General features: G+C 45.1%; 1 protein-coding gene across 1 annotated transcript in view; it reads right to left on the reverse strand.

The window, feature by feature from the left end:
• The window catches only part of LOC142586851 (uncharacterized), a 119,978-nt gene that overhangs the window by 22,072 nt on the left and 81,843 nt on the right, over positions 1–16,063 (reverse strand). The window contains exon 6 of the mRNA XM_075697721.1: positions 261–277. Within this exon, the coding sequence (XP_075553836.1) occupies positions 261–277 (17 nt within the window). The remainder of the gene's footprint in view (positions 1–260; positions 278–16,063) is intronic.

Consider the following 16,063-nt stretch of genomic DNA (forward strand, 5'->3'; position numbering starts at 1 on the left):
GTCTTTGAGCAACAGTCAGGCGAAGGGGTGTTCAGCTAATTCTAGCAGGCGCTTGCCTACCGAGAAAGCCCGCCTATGCTTGCAGCCAATACATGACGCCACCACCAGACGAGCTTCCCATTGCTGCCACTTGCTCGCACTCTGAGCAACCTCTGCAAAGCAAAATCTACGCGCTGACGTGTCCCCTTCCATAAAGGACCCCCGCGTACCTGTACCGGTCATGTCATCAATATCAGTCATAAAATGGTATGATTACTTACATTTTCTTCCACTGATTCTGAAAAAGAAAGATAACAAAAGAATGTTCGATTTACTGGCAAATCTTAAAATCTTTGCGCAGTTGACAAGAAAATTGGAAAGTTAGTTTAATTCGGTTTAATGGCACAAATGTGACTACGGCCATGCTGCACCAGTCACAAGACAATAGGAAACGCAACGTTATTGCAGGTAAACCTTCATTGTATTGTATTTCGTGTCAATAACCAGTTGTCTCTAAAAAGTGGAACAGGTTAGTGAATGGCACTAGCGGGTCATCTGCCAGCAATAAGGCAGGGTGTAAAGTATATGTAAATTATATAGGTTGTGTAAAAGCTTCCGTCGCTGTGTTTCAAAGAGTGGACATGTTATAAGGATATGTATTACTGTATGAGGTTCATTGCATTTTTCGCAAGTCAGTAGTTTGCTTTTTGGAGGGGAAAGTTGTGTGTTAGATGTGTGTGTCCAATCCGAAGTCGACACAGGATCACCTCATAGAACCGTTGCTGATGAATGCGCGACTTCCACTCCCCAATTACGGGTTTAGTGAGATGAAGCTTGTAGCTTATACAATGGTCCCATTCTTGTCATTTTAACATCAAGGCCTTCCTGATAGCAGTGATACTATCCTTATGTGTAAGCGTTGTGTGTGTTATGTATTTGAGCGCTGCTATTGATGCACACCTATCCGCTGCTTCATTACCCGGTATACCAACATTGCTTGGTACCCAGCAAAACCTAATTGACCTGCCGTATTTGTTAAATGTTACCATGTTTAAAATATCCTCTGTCAGGGATTCACATTCAATTTCATGTGAAGAGTCTTCAGCCTGCTTAATGAATCAGTGTATATGATGGTGTTTTCATGTTTTTCAGCAATGATCTTTGTAACCACAGTCCATATTGAATAGACTTCAGTTGTGCAGACAGAGGCGTGCTGTAGCAAACGAATACTTCTTCCTCAGTTTTTTGTTATGGCCCTCACGCCCACTTATTCTATTGTTTTACAGCCATCATTGTAATATTCCATGTAATCTTTATATTTGTCTTGAAAAGCGTCGGATTCTTGTATGACGTCTTCGTGCGGGGTCTCATTTTTCTTTAGGGGTACCAATGCCCAATCACATAACTGCGTGGATTCCTCCCACGGGGGTAGTCGTTGTGGCCGTTAACCAACATGTGGGAGCTCATCAGGAATGTCGTAATAATGGCAATGTTCCTCAAATCGCAGAAGAAGCGGTCTAATATAGTTCGGTTTATTTGTGTAGTGTGATCGTGAGTTGCACTGTGTGACGATATTCTTGCATATGCGTTGTGGTGAGGACTGGATTTTGAGTATTTAGGATAAGTTAGTAGCGCTTTGCGATTCATTAAAGAGGCGCATTACATTCAACCTGTGAGGTCTGGACATGTGATGTTCTGTAAGCACCACTTGCCAGTCGTAGTCCTTGGTTATGAACTGGTTCTAGTCGTCGGACTGTCTGGCTGAACCATATATGATGCTGCCATACTCTAATATGCTGCCTATCAAAGTGTGGTAGATGTGTAGCAGGCACTTACGGTCAGAGCCCCAGCGCGTCCAGGACAGGCCTTTGAGGATGTTAAGTGCATTGTTCACTTTAATTTTAAGGCTATATATGTGTGTGAGAAAGTTCAACTTTTTATCAAACAGAACACCCAGAAACTTGCGTTCTTGTTTTACCGGTAGTGTCGCTTCCTGTAGCCTAAGGACGGGATCTCGTTGTAGGCCTCTGTTTTTTCTACAACACTAAATGTTTTTTTTTTACTTGAGAAGCGAAAACTGTTTTCAGATGCCTACTTCATTAGTTTATTTGACGCAATTTGAATCTGCCGTTCGTAGGTAGACAGGTTCGATGCACGACACGCAATTTGTAGGTCATCCACACATAATGGGTGCATTAGAGAGGATAGAATTGCATTAGGGACCGAGTTCATTTTCACCACAAACAGTTTTGAGCTTAATACTCATCCCTGTGGCACACCATTTTCTTGAATGAACACACGTGATAGCTCTGTTCCTAAACGTACTTGGAATGTAAGGTCGCACATGAAATCAGCTAAACATTTGAACATTCTAACGTGGATTCTTAATTCCGCTAAATCCCTGAAAATTCCAAACCACCATGTTGTGCCGTACGCCTTTTCTAGATCAAAGATGTCCTGAGTCCCACGATTTTCAACCTTGTACTCATTGGTCTCGTTCAACGACTTCCGAACACAATTAACATATCAATGTATGCCGACGACATCTGCGTCTGAGCATCTGGTGTGACACGGCCGCAAGTACGCGCCAGGCTTCAAAAAGCTGCCCCGCCAACATCGGCGTGCTTAAATGAAAAAGGCCTTAAGATCTCGCCAGAAAAAAAAGCGCATTGGTCGCGTTTAGCCGAAAGCCAATGAGATCATACGATGTCTCTATCGACGGTCAAAGCATACCTTATGTCAGGACGCACCGATTCTTAGGCGTAATCATTGATCGTGACCTCTGCTGTAGTCCTCATGTGGCCTACCTAAAGAAGTGCCTGACGGATATCTCTAATGTGTTTAAGTTTCTTGGAGGAAATGTCTGGGGTACTTCAGTACATGCAATGATGCAACTGTACAGGACGCTCTTTCTTGGGTATTTGCGATACAGCTTGTCTGTACTGACCAACACCTGCAGAAGTAATATCCGTACACTCGAAAGCGTCTCCAAGCCCAGGCACTTAGAGTGTGTCCTGGATTGCCGCGGTGCTCGTCAACGGCTGAAACAATTGTCATTGCACACGATTTCCCAGCCAAGACCCGTATAGTCATGGAAGCGCTCAGAGCACACGAAAAACACCTTGCTCGAGCCTCTGCCCATCATCTAGCCTCACTGCCAAACGATCGACCACGTGCATTTTGTGAAACAGTCCTGCCCTATCGTGCATACCTTCCATCAGGTTATACAGCTTCAACGAAAGCTCCGTTTCCACCATGGTGCTTGGCTCAAGCAAATGTTCGACTAATGGTACCACGAATACGAACAAGAGCCCAACTCTCGTCTCTAGCACTCAAGCAGCTTTCACTGTTCTTGCTCTACGAGACGTACAACGAGCATCATCATCTATATACTGACGCTTCAACCACGGTGAATGGCTCTGCAGGATCGGTGATTTTTCCTGCAAAACCTTCTACCGTAAAGATTCGACTATCTCACCAGACTAGATCGACTGCCGTGGAGCTTGCTGCTATTCGTGGTGCACTTTGTGTAATTTCTGAAGAACTACCCAAGAAATGGAGCGTGTTCACTGACTCGAAGGCTGCTCTTCATTATTTGGTTTCTGCCTTACGTCGAGGAGCCCACGAACAACTAGTTCTAGAAATCAGACTGCTGCTTCACCACCTCGTCGAGCAAGGACACGACATCACGTTACAGTGGATTCCAAGCCACTGTGGCATAATGGGCAATGAACATGCCGACGCAGCAGCACGATCTGCACATGAGGAGGGCTTGCAGGACTCCATTCCATTCTGAAGAACCGACGCTGCGATGAAAATTCGTGCGCTTGCAAATGAAGCCATCAAAACTTTATGGAATACACCAAGCTTGAAGCATACACGTCTACACCGACTGGACCCATCCCTTCGACTTCGACCCCCATCTGGACTCTCTCGAATCGAAACAGCAGTACTTTGCCGACTGTGGCTTGGTGTCGCCTACACAAGATCTTTCGCCTTCCTAGTCGGTATCGACGACAGCGCGGCTTGCAGTCACTGCGGCGGAGAGGAGACTATCGAACACGTGCTTTGCCACTGTCCTCAATACAGCGCGCACCGGCTGTCACTAGCGACCGCATTGGCACGCCTTGACGATAGGCCACTACCAGAACAGTCAGTTTTGGAATGCCGACGTAAACTGTCGTCGCAGCAAAAGTCGGTCAAGGCTTTGTTGACTTTTTTACGTGACAGTGGCCTATTAGAAAGACTATTATGACCCCATTCCGACCCTGTTCATATTTTTTTCTCACGCTTTTATTTTTATCGCGCTCTTCTTTCCGTCTTTACTTCCCCTTTCCCTTCCCCTAGTGCAGGGTAGCAAACAGGAGGTTTTAAGTCTGAATAATCTCCCTGCCTTTCTCTCATTTGCATCTCTCTCGCTGTCTCTCCCTGTCTCTCTCTAGATCAAAGAAAACAGTAATACAGTATTGCTTGTGCAGAAAGGCCGCATGTATCTTGTGTTCTAGCCGGACTAGGTGATCCATTGAAGAGCGACCTTTCTTGTACCCGCACTGATGGTTATCTAGAAGGTTCTCGGTTTCAAGAACGTGTGTCAATTTTATGTTTATGCTGGCTTCATAAGACTTTGCTAGACAACTTGTGAGTGCTATAGGTCTGTAGCTGGTTGCTGTTGTAGGAGGTTTTCCAGCTTTCAAGAAAGGGATTATGGTAGCTTTCTTCCACTCACTGGGTATTTTTCCGATTTCCCAGATTATATTTAGAAAACGAAGCAAGTTTTCAACTGCTTTAGGAGGTAGGTGAGCGAGCATTGCGTAAGGTACTCTGTCCGGACCAGCTGCTGTCTTTTGCCAGTAGTGAGTACTCTATTGATTTCCGGGAGCGTTAGGGGGGCATTATACAATCTCTCTGAACTTCATGTAGTCGGAAGCTTTAGTTTTTCTGATGATTTCTTATATTTTAGGAACGTAGCGGAATAGTTTACTGAACTTGATATGTCATGAAAATGCTGCCCTAACATGTCTGCTTGTTCTTCTAAATTTGTTTGTGTGCCTGGAGGTGAGAGTATGGTAATAGTGTAAGAATCGTAGTCACCTCTTAACTTACGAAGCTGATCCCACATTCTTTTGGATGTTATCGAGCTATTTATAGAGAATACATAGTTTTTCCATGACAGTCTTTCGGCTTGTCTGCCTGGGTACCTGGCTTTGCTTTCGCTTTTTTGAAAGGCAGTAGAGTATCTTATGTTGGGTTCTCGCCGAAAGATACCCCACGCTTTGTATCGTAATTTTTTTTTAGTTTTTGCGCATTCATCTGTCTACCAGGGTTTTAATTTTTTTCCTAACCAGACAGAGTATTGCGTTATCGTCTGCTATGCTGCAGCAAGTATAGAGGCAGTAATCTTTTCGTTCGTTTTATAAATTGTTAGATCAGCAGATATACCATCCAGACTGGCTTTTTCGCTGAAGAAAGGCCAGTCTACTAGATGAAGTTTCCAACGAGGTGATCTCGACCATGCTCTCTGGAAAGGACATAATCTTTTAATGATACCAGGCATATGGTCACTACCATAGGGATTGTCGATAACACCCTATTTAACATCGATAAGGAGGGATAGAGAGCACATCGCCAGATCTAAACAGCTCATAGACCCTGTGTTTGGGGAGCAGTATGTTGCAGCACCAGTGTTTAGGAGACATATGCCATTTCTTAGTATGAAAGTTTAAAGTGTTTGTCCCCTGGTTTCACTTGTTCTGCTACACCATAACGTGTTATCGGCGTTAAAATCACCCGCTATGAAGAAAGGTTCAGCTAGCTGGTTTAAAATTAGCTCCAGATCTCTTACAGTAAAATGTGAATGTGGTGGAATGTATATTGAGCAAATGGTGATGGTTTTGTGTGCTAAAGCAGTGACAGCAGTGGCTTCAATGTGACTATTATTGGCAACTCCACTAGCTGCAATACCGCTCTGCAGAACAATGGCTACACCACCCGAGAGCTGATTCGCCTCAGTACGGTCGCGCCGTACAACAGTGAAGCCTTTTAAAATGTTTTTGTGCTTTTGGCCTAAGTTTGTTTCTTGTAAGCAGAAGGCGACAGGAGAGAAGTTACTTAACATGCCTTCGATGTCACTTAAGTGGTGTAAGAGCCCTCTGCAATTCCAGTAAAGGCCACTTTGAAATTGAAAGGTAAAAATGGCATTAAAATGGCAAGAAAAAGAAAGATGTTAGGTGACACAGATCTAAAGAAGGTTTATACGAAGGAGCGATAATCTTTAGGTTATCGTTTTCTTATTTTGAGTAGTTATTGGGATTTTGTCCCTCTTACCACGCTCGAGAGAGCGCTTGTCGTACGGTGTCAATGACACAAGGGTTTTTGGGTCGACTTCCATCGCTCTCTCTGAGGCGCTGAAAGACCGAGTTAGGCGCCGAGACACGTGTCTCGGGCCTTGGGGTTCGTTTGATTTTGAGGCCCTGCGAGACTGGTGTCTGCTAGGCCTTCGAAGAGGGTGGAGCAGTAATGGCTGCTTCCAAGACGGGGCAGGAGGGTCACTGCAGCACGACTGCGCGTGGGGTCGGAGGACTCCGGAGGCCTCTGTGATGCTGCCCCCGCCTGCGTCAGATCGGCATAACTTCTTCGCGAAACATATGAAAATCGCTTTCTTGCCTCAAAGAACGAGATTTCTTTCTTTAACAGTTGATAGTTCATGCAATTACCTCTTTTTCATTTTTCCAGCAAGGGCAAGACCGCGAGTAAGCTGGGTGATCTCCTTTGCAGTTACTGTAATGTGGGGAAGAAGTGCAGTTACCAGATTGATGATCGTGGGAGCTTCTTGTAGCACAGGTTGCTTGGCCTCGGCATGCATGTGAAACATATCCAAACCTTCGGCACTTAAAACATCGTCTGGGGTTCTGGATATATGGTCTCACGTTTACTTTTACATACCCTGCATCCAGTGAGGTAGGCATTACACTTGTTCCAAAGGCAAGCATAACATGTTTTGGCGGGATTTCTTGGTCGTTTCTGCAGATGACAGTTCTTTGTACTTTGCATTCATTTTGTTCCTGGAAGCTTTCCAGCAGTTTCTCATCACTCAGGCCAATAAAGAATTCCTCTGATGTTACCCCCGGCTTGTATTTAGTGTTCTGTGTGGTGAAACTGTCACTGTCGTGTCGCCAATGCTGGTAAGTTCGGGGAGCTTTTGCGCTTGATCGTTTTCGTTTAGTTCTAGGAGGATGTCCCCGCCAAACATTTTTAGGCTTTGTATGTCGGTCCGATTTTGTTTTTCAGGCACTTGGCTACAAGGAATGGAGAGAGCTTTCTTACTGGCAGGTTGCGTTCGCTGCGGACTACATAGTACTAGGGGGAAAATGGAGCGTTTCTCAGAAAGGAGAACTGGAACGGTGCTTCGGTTCGGTGTCTTTTCAGACGCCGATCATAGACAACAGAGGTTTGCGCTGCTATGAGAACAATGTATTTGTTCGGCAACAGCGCCGACCGTCCACCGCAGAGCCCAACGAGGGGACGCGGCAGAGCTTGTGTACAAGCCTGCAAGGGACCAGCCGTACGCCGTCACTATAACCAAATATGGCGTACCCATGGTAGGATAGTTAGACCAGGTTAACCCTTGCCACCAAGGAGACAGGAAGTAAATGGAAGAGAGAAGAAGACAGGAAAGGTCAAAAGTGAGAGATAAAGGCAAAGATTTCAGGAGAGAGAGAGAGGAAAAGGCGACTGCCGATTTCCCCCGGATGGGTCAATCCGGGGGTGCCGTCTACGTGAAGCAGAGGCGAAAGAGGTGCGTTGCCTCCACCGGGCCTTAAAGGTCCGAACACCAGCATAGGCTCAACCCACAGGCTACCCCTTTCCCCGGACACGGCAAAGCCGCGCACGGCTACACGCCGGACAGTCCAAACCTAGTGTCCTCGGGTACGTGGTGTCGCAACACACCAAATGCCTGCTGACACAGACGCCTCTGCGGGGACAAAATTAGAAAGCTCACGGGACATTAATCTCCACTTCATTATGAAAACGAATTATATTGGTTATTGTATCCAGGTGTAAACTCCCTTCGATATAAGATAAAGTGCATATGACCACTCAATATGGACCAATTTGGGCACTTCGCAGAAACGATTTTTGGACTGGCTGCACTTAAAACGCGTTTATGTTGAGGTGGCTCTTCCGTCGGCTGCACACGCGCTGGTTTTGTTAAACTTGTTATTCCGTAAAAATAACTTCAGTGGGCGAATGTAGGGGAAAGCCGCAAAATTCACGGAGATTTTGTTAATTCCAACGTAGGGCAGGGTTCAGTGCTAAGGGTGTAGCAGGATAAATAACAAATTAGTTTATCGCAGGAAACTATCCTTTAAACAGCCTATCAGAAAATCTTTACTAGAACAGAAACTGAAACCTCGTTATGCACCTTTTGAATTTTGCGCTGAAAGCCTTCAGCTAGCATGCCATTGTGACGTACTTCGTGGATCTGAGCCCGTAGCTTACAAGCGTTGGTACGTTCCTCGTGTAGATCCTAACGCCCCTTCGCAGGTCACCATCTACGCCAGCACCTTAGGCCATGCCATCATCACCTTCATTATCATCAGCAGCAGCCTATATTTATGTTCACTGCGGCACGAGCGCCTCTCCAAGCGATCTCCATTTACCCCTGTCTGGCGCTAGCTGATTCGAAGTTGTGTGCGCAAGTTTAATAATTTCATCGTCCAACCTAATTTTCCGCCATCCTCGACTGCGCTTCCCTTCCCTTGGAATCAATTCTGCAACTCTAATGGTTCACTGGTTATCCGCTCAACGCATTACATGACGTGCCCAGCCCCATTTGTATCTCTTAATATCAGCTAGAACATAGGCTATTCCCGTGTGCTCTCCGATCCACACCGCCCTCGTCCTGTCTCTTTACATTATGCGTAACATTTTTCGCACCATCGCTCTTTGGGCAGCCTTTAACTTCTCGAGCTAATTTCTTAAATTACTAATTTATGCCTGAATATTTTATTACCCGCAGACTACACTAATTTTACATATTTATTTTCATCGACATTGGTAAGTTCCCAGCCAGGATTTGGTAATCTCTGCCGTATGCACTATAACCCACTTTTTATTCGTCTGTAAATTTTCATGTCGAGATCCGGTTCCTCTTTAAGTAATTGACCTTAAAAATCACTCGAACCCAGGACCTATGGAGAAATATGGCGAAAGTTGGGGAAGTGAAGCAGTGAAAGCCATCGCCCTGTAGTGGGCGTAGCCAGGCGGATGATGATGATGATGATGAACCCATCACCTTTGGAGGGAGTCAAACCTATGACCTCTGGTGTTAATGAAGGCGAAGTTAATTAAGGCGTTGCTAGTTAAGGTAGCGTTCATTAAGGCACACGACCAACAACCTTTGGGGGAGCCGAACCCACGAATTTGCGTCGTGCTGACCTTTTGACGTACACCACTGCGCACGTCGCGGCGCTTATGTTGACAGGGCCGCTCGAGTCACGTGTCTCCGGCAGTTGGGCCAGCGCTTTTCCTGAAATGGCCGCAATGCTTCCGACTTAATCCGCGTAGAAATAACTAAGTGCCCCTTGAATTTATGTTTCGATTGATCGCCGTGTTCATACCTCGTTCCCGGCCTGCTTCTGCCTACATTGTGAACAAGGCTGCCTAGTGGAAGCCAAACTCCAGTATATTAAAGATCTGTTGTTTTTTTTTTTCACCTGGGTCAGGTGCCTGTTATATTTTTTCGCTTCATCACGGATTTGAAGAATCCTTTTCTAGGCAGTTCTGGGGCAGTGAAACATATTTCGAAACATGCTAAGTTGAATCTTGGGCTCCTTAGAATAAAATGTAGTTCATCTTCATCGAAAACATTAACTGGGTCCGTGCAGATGGCGTAAAGATCCATGACGTTACGTTAATCAGGTGACGGAAGTTGAAGGTGGCGACACCACGCGTCATTCGTTTAGGTGCCATAGCGAGTATGCAGATGCTCGAGGCGCAATTACGCCACCAGCGGTTCCGTCATCGGTGAGATGGCAGTCGGTCCTACCATCGACGGCGTACGCATGGCCCGTACGCTCAGGCTTAGAGGGTCCCCAGACCATGCTGAGTGTGTTTTGCAGCAAAAACGATGATACGGAGATGACGCACCGCCAACGCATCACTAAGTTGGCTGGAGTAGTGGTGCCAGGGTAGCGTTCTGCCTTCCACTGATGGCTAGGGCAGTGTGCGCACGCACACTATAACACACTAACACGCCAGAACACACTATAGCACACTACAATATAACATACCAAAACTAAAATATGAATATGAGGCATGTGGGACTCTGAATAAGTTTAGACCACCTGGGGTGCTTTAACGTGCACGTAACGCCGGGCGCGCGGGCACTTATACCTTTCGCCCCGATCGAAATGCGGCCGCCGCGACCGGGATTCGATCCCGCGCCCAACGCCGAAGCCAATACGCTACCACGGTGGAACACATTAGAACCTCTGCTAAGCTTCCATGTGTATGCACCGCTCGGAGTAGAACGGGCAGCACACGTCAAGCTTGCGTTTTCTAGTATTTCACTTGGCGCTGAATAACACGGACAATTTTTCATCGGTCTCCATCGAGCATCATCTTGATGCGATGCCTGTAACATGACTGCCAGGGCTCCGCATGACGCCAGCAGTGTGATATGCCTGGCAGCTACCAGGGCGATGTCGCTTCTGCCACACAGCAGTTGCTTCGCGTGCTACGTCATGACAACATGACATGCCTGCGTATAGTCCGATAAGTTAAAGCGAAGCCGAACACCCTGTTATCGCTGTAAACGCATCACCTCTCCCCCTCCCCCCTTCAGGTGAAACATCCAAATTTCCTGCGTCCTTAAAAAAAATTGTGGGGTTTTCGTGCCAAAACCACTTTCTGATTACGAGGCACGCCGTAGTCATGGACTCCGGAAATTTTGACCACCTGGGGTTCTTTAACGTGCACCTAAATCTATGTACACGGGTGTTTTAGCATTTCGCCCCCATCGATATGCGGCCTCCGTGGCCGGGATTCCTGCGTCTTTTGTGGCTTACCGAGCCTCCACTCATGGTGAGAGCGGCTGATTTGGTATTGCAGAGAAGAAACTTCCTAATACAGCAAAACCTACATTCCTGCTTGTTGTCACTCTAAAGCAAAGAAGTCTCATATCATGAACTAGAATTGTGCTAGAACTCGAACAGAACAGAACTAGAACAGACGACTTCGAGACGGTATCATATAGAGACGAAACGGTTTCCTCTATTACATCAAGGCTAAACACTGTACTAGATGAATTTGTTAAACTATACAACAAATGATCCATCTATAAAACCTTCTAAAACTAAATTCATAATTTTCAGATCCTTTCCAAGCCCGATATTCACAGGAGAAGTTCTGACGCTAGGTCCGAATCGCTGCTTATGACTCGCTTTCAGTTCTCGGAGTGCGTTTTGACTTAACTGTTAATTTTGGATTACATATGACCGACGTCAAGAATAAGACGGCTTTTGGTATTCGGTAAATAAAGCTAGGCTATAGTTTTCGACGAATTCAAGGTTATCTCTTTAATTTTCCTTAATCCACAGTGATGTAAACTACCGAATAGCTACACTGGGGAAGACGTATCAATCCTTCATTTCATCGTTGCAAAACAAACAGAACCAGGCATTCTGTATGCTTTCAGTACTTGCCTTTCTAATGCCCTTGTTTGACTTAGGCAGTACAACATTTTATCTCTAAGGAAGTTACTGCAATTTCTTTATCCCTGCTTGTTTTCTAAAACCATAAATCGTCAAATACATTTGCAACTGATTTTGATTGTCCGCCTTTCGCGTCGGAATGCATTAGTTCATTATTACCGCGAGTTCGTGCCAATTATGGAATAAGAACCTCGTCATTTACAGCCATATCATTCTGTACTTCATTACCACTGAACCTAATATCATTGTATACCCTTCATTCAATTAAAAAGGCTATGAAAATATTCTTTCTGTGTTCTTCATGTTTTATTATGTGCAGCCTCTGTTAGCTTGTATGGTTATGCGAAATTTTTCGTTTTATGTATTCATCACTGTGTTGTTATAGCTATGATATTGTTGTATTTTGCTATACTTACTGCTGCGTAAGTCACACTTTTGTTTCTTTTCACTTACATATACATTTTAATTCCTATAATTTTCATCATCGGTCCCCTAGAGTGTACGGATAATGGGATTCTTGTCTGTCAAATTATTTTTAGAAGCCCCATATCGTTACACATGCACTAGCGCATTTTGAAATTCTAAACCGCTGAATACTGCTTGCTACCTGATGTGCATGATACCTGATGTGACATGAAAATGATTACATTTTGATGTGCAATAAAGCAAGAAAGCATGCGGGACAACCATGTATTTCGTCGCACATTTTGGGAAAGGATATTTTGGAGTTGCTCTTAACCTTAAAATTTTATTTGAATGGGTACACTTTGCGAGCTGACCGGCTGCAATTCGTATGCAGTAAACAGGTTAAACAAAAACTCACTTGGTCCATTTTTGGTATTTAGTTTAATCTGCATTTCCTTATCTCATGTAAGTAATGTCCGCCTCTTTCAGTAATGCAGCTCAAGAACAAGAATTATGATATTGGTCGCAGCATATGAATAAACGTTCTGAGCAGTAAACGCAATGTCACGCCTTATGTCAAGAGGCGGGATCGTCCCCCAACTACGGCAAGTTCTTCATCGACTTTATTTTCCCTTAATTTATCATTTATTTAATTCAATGAGTAAGTACAAGTAATTTCCCCTATGTTGTGCTTGGTGTCATTGTTTGTTCGTTTTTTACAACATATATGTCATCAGCCTGGTTATGCCCACTGCAGGGCAAAGGTCTCTCCCATACTTCTCCAACTACCCTGGTCATGTACTAATTGTGGCCATGTTCTCCCTGTAAACTTCTTAACCTCATCCGCCCACTTAAGTTTCTGCCGTCACCTGCTACGCTTCCCTTCCCTTGGAATCCAGTCCGTAACCCTTAATCACCATCGGTTATCTTCCCTCCTCATTACATCTCCTGCCCATGCCCATTTCTTTTTCCTGATTTCAACTAAGATGTCATTAACTCGCGTTTGTTCCCTCACCCAATCTGCTCTTTTATTATCCCTTAACGTTACACCTATCATTCTTCTTTCCATAGCTCGTTGCGTCGTCCTCAATTTAAGTAGAACCCTTTTCGTAAGCCTCCAGGTTTCTGCCCCGTACGTGAGTACTGGTAAGACACAGCTATTACACACTTTTCTCTTCAGGGATAATGGCAACCTGCTGTTCATGATCTGAGAATGCCTGCCAAACGCACCCCCCGCCCCCCAGCCCATTTTTATTATTCTGATTATTTCAGTTTCATGATCCGGATCTGCGGTCACTACCTATCCTCAGTAGATATATTGCCTTACCACTTCCAGTGCCTCGCTACCTATCGTAAACTGCTGTTTTCTTCCGAGACTGTTAAACATTACTTTAGTTTTCTGCAGATTAATTTTTAGACCCAACCTTCTCCTTTGCCTCTCCAGGTCAGTGAGCACGCATTGCAATTGGTCCCCTGAGTTCCTAAGCAAGGCAATATTATCAGCGAATCGCAAGTTACTAAGGTATTCTTCGTTAACTCTTATCCCCTATTATTCCCAATCCAGATGTCTGAATATCTCCTGTAAACACGCTGTGAATAGCATTGGCGAGATCGTATCTCCATGCCTGACGCCTTTCTTTATTGGGATTTTGTTGCTTTCTTTATGTAGGACTACGGTGGCTGTGGAGCTGCTATAGATATCCTTCAGTATCTTTACATACGGCTCCTCTGTATCGCGATTCCCCAATGCCTCCATGACTGCTGAGGTTTCGACTGAATCAAACGCTTTCTCGTAATCAATGAAAGCTATATATAATGGCTGGTTGTATTCCGCACATTTCTCTATCCCCTGATTGATAGTGTGAATATGGTCTATTGTTGAGTAGCCTTTACGAAATCCTGCCTGGTCCTTTGGTTGACAGAAGTCTAAAGTGTTCCTGACTCTATTTGCGATTACCTTAGCAAATATTTTGTAGGCAACAGACAGTAAGCTGATCGGGCTATACTTTTTCAAGTCTCTGCCGTCCCCTTTCTTATGGATAAGAATTAGGTTAGCGTTCTTCCAAGATTCTGGTACGCTCGATGTCATGAGGCATTGCGTATAGAGGGTGGCCAGTTTTTCTAGAACAATCTGCCCTCTATCCATCGACAAAGCTGCTGTTACCTGATCCTCACCAGCTGCCTTCCCCCTTTGCATAGCTCCCAAGGCTTTCTTTACTTCTTCCGGCGTTACTTGTGGGATTTCAATTTCATCTAGCCTATTCTCTCTTTCATTATCGTCGTGGGTGCCACTGGTACGGCACAAATCTCTATATAACTCCTCAGCCACTTGAACTATCTCATCATTATTAGTAATGATGTTGCCGGCTTTGTCTCCTAACGCTACATCTGATTCTTGCCAATTCCTAGTTTCTTCTTCAGTGCTTTTAGGCTTGCTGTGTTTCTGAGAGCATGTTCAATTCTATCCACATTATACTTCCTTATGTCAGCTGTCTTACGCTTGTTTAACTTGGAAAGTTCTGCCAGTTCCATTCTAGCTGTGGGGTTAGAGGCTTTCATATATTGGCGTTTCTTGATCAGATATTTCGTCTCCTGCGATAACTTACTGGTTTCCTGTCTAACGGAGTTACCACTGACTTCTATTGCACACTCCTTAATGATGCCCATAAGAATGTCGTTCATTGCTTCAACATTAAGGTCCTCTTCCTGAGTTAAAGCCGAATACCTGTTCTGTAGCTTCATCTGGAATTCCTCCATTTTCACTCTTACCGCTAACTCACTGATCGGCTTCTTATGTACCAGTTTCCTTCGTTCCCTCCTTAAGTCTAGGCTAATTCGAGTTCTTACGATCCTATGGTCCCTGCAGCGCACTTTGCCGAGCACGTCCACATCTTGTATGATGCCAGGGTTAGCGCAAAGTATAAAGTCTATTTCATTTCTAGTCTCGCCATTCGGGCTGCTCCTCATCCACTTTCGGCTATCCCGCTTGCGGAAGGAGGTATTCATTATCGAGCCTATTATTCTGTTCTGCAAACTCTACTAATAACTCTCCCCTGCTATTCCTAGAGTCTATGCCGTATTCCCCCACTGGCTTCTCTCCAGCCTGCTTCTTGCCTACATTGGCTTTGAAGTCGCCCATCTGTATAGTGTATTTTGTTTTTACTTTACCCATCGCTGATTCCACGTCTTCATAGAAGCCTTCGACTTTCTGGTCATCATGACTGGATGTAGGGGTGTGGACCGGCACGACCTTCAATTAGTACCCCTTAAGTTTTACAACAAGACCTGCCACCCTCTCATTAATGTTATAGAATTCCTCTTTGTTACCAGCTATATCCTTATTCATCAGGAATCTGACTCCTAGTTCTCGTCTCTCCGCTAAGCCCCGGTAGCACAGGACGTGCCCGCTTTTTAGCACTGTATATGCTTCTTTAGTCCTCCTAACTTCACTTAGCCCTATTATATCCCATTTGCTGCCCTCCAATTCCTCCAATAGCACTGCTAAACTCGCCTCACTAGATAACGGTCTAACGTTAAACGTTGCCAGGTTCAGATTCCAATGGCGGGCTGTCCGGAATCAGGGATTCTTAGCACCCTCTTCTGCGTCGCAGGTCTGACCGCCGCAGTGGTCAGTTGCTTGGCAGCTGCTTGGGACTGAGAGCCGGGATTTGTTTGTTGTATTCATATAGGAAGTCGTGGCCAAGTACTGCACCAGGGTGACCAATCCTGCTCTAGTGAGGGTGTAGCTTACCGGTTCTGGTCACCGGGATCAGGCCGCACTCCAGGCGTGTTTATGCAATTTTATACGCACGCGAATTTTTTTCAATCCGGTGGAAATTGCGCGGCACCGGGATTCGACTGACGGTCCTCTTGCACGCGAGGCGGATGCTCTCTCTACCTCTACGCCACCGCTGCACAATATACACTACAATATACAATACAGTATACAATATATATATATATAT

The sequence above is a fragment of the Dermacentor variabilis genome, chromosome 7, assembly GCF_050947875.1.
Source record: "Dermacentor variabilis isolate Ectoservices chromosome 7, ASM5094787v1, whole genome shotgun sequence".
NCBI classification, from domain to species: Eukaryota; Metazoa; Arthropoda; class Arachnida; order Ixodida; family Ixodidae; genus Dermacentor; species Dermacentor variabilis.